The sequence below is a fragment of the Necator americanus genome, chromosome IV (assembly GCF_031761385.1).
Source record: "Necator americanus strain Aroian chromosome IV, whole genome shotgun sequence".
NCBI classification, from domain to species: domain Eukaryota; kingdom Metazoa; phylum Nematoda; class Chromadorea; order Rhabditida; family Ancylostomatidae; genus Necator; species Necator americanus.
The window spans coordinates 3,777,578-3,782,922 of NC_087374.1; the positions used below are offsets into that span (position 1 = coordinate 3,777,578).

A 5,345-nucleotide genomic window follows, 5' to 3' on the forward strand; every position below is an offset into this window, starting at 1 on the left:
AGCTACTGCAAAAAAAAAGTGCATTACAAAAAGTTCTAGGGGTGAAACTAATAGAACGAGAATGATTGCAAAATAAAACAAAGGGAGTTTAAGATAGATCAGTTAGGCTAAATGGACACTAACACGTCTTACGTTAACCAGATAAGAACCATACAAAATGAAAGAAAGAAGAAATAAAAACACATACGCGCCATATGTGAAGTAACCGTACTCCTGTTAGACCACATTCACGCAAAGAATGAGGCAAAACCTTTTATAGTTAAGCTACATATTGCAATGTTCTCAGCGCTATCGAGAGCGAAACAACGAGCGAAAGAAAACTGCAAAAGAAATCAAAAGTTATCTGTATTTGCACAAGCCACAGCTTAGGAATTCACGTCTACCATCCTTTGAACACGTCCTCAACTACTCATGCTAATTTTCTCCACGTTTAATCAGTCGAGACAATAAAAGAGACACTTCATAATCATAAACATATTCATATTCACCATAATTCCCTGAATCTCGGTCTTCATTCCTTCAGTTCAGATAACATAGGAACCCGATTAAAGAAAGCAAAAATCAGATTATTGGAAGTCAAAATAACATGGAACAGACAAATTTCAGAAATAACGAACGAAACCAGACTGTCTGAAAGGAGAAGAAACTGTAACGATACGATGCAAGTCTGATGCGGAAATCAACGAAGAACAACAGCAAGCACACAATAAATGTAAAAAAGTCAATTTTACTCAGTAGCATTACAAAAGGAAGGTCTATGTCATTCACGCTCTCCGCGCCTGAACCATTTCCCGAAGATTCCGCTCAGCTTCTTCCAAACCTCTCTGCAGGTACTCTTTCTGCTTGGTAAATGCTTCCACTTTCTCTCTGCAAAACGAAAAAAAAATCTTAGTTAATTTTAAATGAGAATGTTCAACTACACCCGCAGATAGCAGGCATAAGGAACGGCAACGAATTTGTTACCTGTAAATTTGTAATAATTTCGGCTTCCCTTAGGGCAATTTGTTAGACTTTTAATTCACTGACAACCAGTGAATCAATTTATTGATGCTTACAGAACTGTAGCGAGATTTCCCATTTTTGAACTTGTCTCTGTCAAAGATTGAACAATTCTACAATCGCACCGATTTTTCTTTAAAAAAAAAGATAAGGTTAAGGGTGTAGATCACGAGTGCAAACGTGATCACGCTAAACTACTTCTACTAATCTTGGAAAACGGTGTGGGGACCAACATTTGCGATTGAGTTTTCCTATGAACTACCTAGTAGCGTGCCAGATCTGCTAGTGGGCAATCAATACGCTACTTACGCTGTCTTCATGTCCGCGTATGGGAATTAAGCTTGATCGCGTTCATACTCTTGAACTACACTGCTAACCCTATCTTTTTGTGGAGAGACCCAACATCTTCAACTCAGTGGTATGCTGCCGTTAAAGACATCCTACAGGTATAGGCTACGTTAAGGGCAGCGTATCACGAAACTGACGATGTTGGAGTTTGGTGAGCAAACTAGAGTTCGGCAAGATTACGAACATGAGCGTGGCACCACTCAATCCCGTCCAGTGGTTCTTAAAAACGGAATGGGAACCGCGTTAGTTCCTACGATATACGTTAGAACGGGCCACCCTTGTACAACGTCGTGTCCACGAGCGCGAGGTCCAAAATCAATAATGTCTCTTCAGCAGAATATCCAATGAATAGCCTGCTGAGGGGACCGGAACCGGTACAAGGTTAGAGGGTTCTAACATACCTCGTAGGAACTAAGGAGGTCCCATTCTACAACTAAGGAGGTCGTTTTTCAGACGATTAAGGGGAACTGAAAGAAGTCGCACGCCAACTCTCGTAATCTACATCCTGAACTCTATATTTATCCACAGAGACCCCAATATCGTCAACTTCATAATACGCTGTCCTTAACGTTAATGTGCACGGTATAAAGTCATGATGCACTTTCAACCGGTCACAGGAAAGCAACAAAACAAGATAGAAAAAAAAATCGGTGAAATATCCATCAAATAAAAGGAATACTCTCCAAGTCTCCGTGGTATGATGCGTAAGCGTGTGCGTACCAAGGCGATGAAACAACACCACGAACTGCGCAGCAGCGGATCAGGCCTCGGCCATGCCCCCCTCCCCCCTCCCAATGCCACTCCAGATGTGGATGGTACAGAGGAAATTCCAGTATGTTCCGTGGTTAAGTTCGAATCCTTGAGCAAAGGGCAACGTGAATATTGTCGAGTGTACAACGAAGCGCCACCACACTACGCCAATATTGTCCGTGAGTTTCTGGACTACAACATTCTCCCAACGGTGGATAGACAGGGATTCTATCAAAACAGGGCCACACCGATCCCGGATCTGACGACTACAGGTGTAGGGCAACAAATAGAGGCCACATCGAAATGCACTGCATGTTTAAGAAACTTGAAGAGTTTTCCTTTTATTTTGTAAGATTTCACATTTCTATATTGCTTCGTTGCCTTCTTGTGACCATCAAAAAAGCAGCATGATGATACGGACACCTTGTATATGTTGACGCATTTACAAATATATTGCCTACTAAGACTTACAGCAAGGAACAAAGATCATATCCAAGATCTTTCCACACTAAAACGCGTGTGTATGGCAACAAGACCAGCAACTATACAGTACAGTTGTAAAAAAGAGCCACACAAACGAGCCAAATAAACCGACAAAAGAAGGTCTAGCTTTCGGAAAGTAAAAGCTCTAAGGAGAATTCTAGGACTACCGCAATGTTTTTTTTTTTTCATTTGCAATGTGCAGGATCTACTACAGTAAGAACTAGGAATGTAAAATAAAATATCTTCAAAACAGTGCAGTTGAAGCGTTAATCAGATTAGTAGTGGAGAAGCATAAAACAAAGCAAAAGGTGCAGCCAAGTTCTTGTCTAAACCACGTTGAAGCCGATAGGTCGGAAATAATAATTGATTGCAAAGGCTCAATACTCGATCCTTAATTTCCACCATCTAGTCGCCGGACTTGCGATACTCTCGTAAAAAGGGAGAGATCGCAGAAAATAACAAGCCGAATTTGAAATGCAGCACAAGTATGAAATTACTATACACTTACTTGAACTCTAGGGCTTCTTTATTATGACGCTCGATTTCAGCCTCTTTTGTTGTGAGAAGAAACATACGACCAACACTGCGATAAACAGACAGATCGTTGGGGACTTCAGCGATGCTGGCTGCTGACAATTCGGACATCCGCTGCTTCTGAACAAAATATAGACATATCTCCGTGCCTCCTCCAAAAAATCAATTAATAAGTTTGTTCGTCTGCTGTTGCATTTCTAACAAATGATTGTCCAGCTTAACAAATGTGAAATGAGTAGTTGTGCTTTTATCCAGCAAAAAGAGGTTTGCGGCCACACATGGGAGAAAGACGATTCGCTGTATGTCAGGAGTAGTCGCATTTCGCGGATGCGGTTCAAACAGGCAGGTTCAGGCAGGAATCACTTCATACTACGCCCACACAAGAAAAATTATCAATACCATACCAGTCGGAACTGAGGCAAAACAAAAACGTAACAAACCTGTGTATTTACTTTCTTGGTTACTTCTCCTTGAGCTATCAAAGACTTCGTTTCGTTCGTCTTGAATTGAAGGTCTTGAAAAGCCTGAAGATGAATCTTATTATACTAGACCTACGATCAATACATTGTGTTACCAACTAACGAACTGTGCACACCAATATTACCTTTTTGAGTTCTTCGTCTGCCATGTTGTTAAAGGTCCCAACGGCACGAAACCACACCAAACGAAAGAAGTGCAACTCACAGAAATAGGAGATTCCACACTACACTTCTGGAAAAGCCGGTGGGTATTAAAAAATCGTCCAACTAATCAATGCACGGCAGCGTAATCCTCATTTCAGTTTCAATAAATTCAAGAAATATTGTACATACAACAACTAAACCTCATGATTCGAAGAAAAGGTTAGTGGTACGGTAAATACGTGCGTAAATAAATAGAATAGGTTAATCGTACGGGAAATGCGTGTCTGAACAGACATCGTGAGCAGTACGTACAAGCATAATACATCCTTCACGATAACGGACACGCAGGGTCAGTTTAGAACTGATCGTAGTATGTAGGTCCCCTCGTATGTTCCTTTCCACCTTTTTGACATTTTCTTTTCTTCTCTTTTGTTTTTTGTTTTACCCAACATTCATCATCAAAATAGTTAACTACTTTCGCCACCGACACCGAGCACAGCCCGTTCTCTTGGAATTCAGGCAACTGTAACTGTGACAAGCGGCAATGAGCTCTGTAGAACTGCCGAAATTGAGTTCGTACCCGTTGAATATCAAATAGATAAATTAAAATATAAAATGATGTGATATTAATGTGATAAATTATCAAAAAGGAAGATTAGCAATATGTAATAGTAAGTGCCAGTTTACAGGACATCCTGAACCCGTATCCAATAGAATTCTCCCAGCTAGAAATAAAAGCGCTTCAGTGGAAAAATGTCTCCCGGCCGGATATTTTGGTGCTGGACAAAAATCCGTTCGCGGACAAACGCATCACGCAACGAAAGTATGGCTCCCACTCCAATGTGAACTAGAAATCTTCCTGCAGCAAACGGCTAGGTCCTGCAGCGAAGTGCTGTTGCATTAGCAAAGCAACCAAACAATATATTGCACGGTACGACTGGAAAGGAAAAAGATACCGATAATTTTGTCCCATCATATTTATCGTATATTTGTATTTATCAAGGGCAGATATTTTGGATACGGGCCCGATATTTCGTGAAGCGGAACATACGAGAAATGGGACCCGTTATCTTGGGACTGCTCTAGAGCCCCAAGCCATCAGCGACATTCGAATCCAACAATAAAGAAAGAAACTGGTCTACACGGCCAACTCTTAGATGTGCAGGTTTCGTCGAAACGGCAATGGATGATCGGCGGGGAGAGCCTGTCCGACATTTTGTCACAATTCCTCTGCGTCCCTCACCGACGGTTAGGCACAGGCGGTCGATCATCGACGTTATGGATCGTTCCTGGTGGAGTTTTTCTTCCGATCAAACAAATATTTCATCGTCACATTGTTATATAACCACCATTGATTCCATATCTAGTCAGGGGAAAAATCCTGGAATTTTATTGAAATCGCTATGATGCCTATTTGGCGACTGTATCTAGTCGGTGCTTTGTGACAGATCGCCTGGAACAGTTCATGGAGGTCATTTTGTGGTTGTTGCTTCTCTTGATAGCTGCATATTGCATGGCGAATGTTGTGGACCTGTCTTTTCTTAATATTTCCGTAGATTTTCTTAATTATGCTTCTTAACTGTTAAATTCATTGGTGGTGCTAGGGTT

The 5,345-nt window shown here is 41.3% G+C and overlaps 1 protein-coding gene across 1 annotated transcript; it reads right to left on the reverse strand.

The window, feature by feature from the left end:
* Positions 1-764: 764 nt before the first annotated feature.
* RB195_000321 (uncharacterized protein) lies at positions 765-3,742 on the reverse strand (the record flags this gene model as incomplete). Its single annotated transcript, XM_013443907.2, has 4 exons — positions 765-867; positions 3,089-3,234; positions 3,555-3,638; positions 3,719-3,742. 4 exons carry the CDS (start codon positions 3,740-3,742, stop codon positions 765-767), a joined length of 357 nt encoding a protein of 118 aa, XP_013299361.2.
* Positions 3,743-5,345: the final 1,603 nt, after the last annotated feature.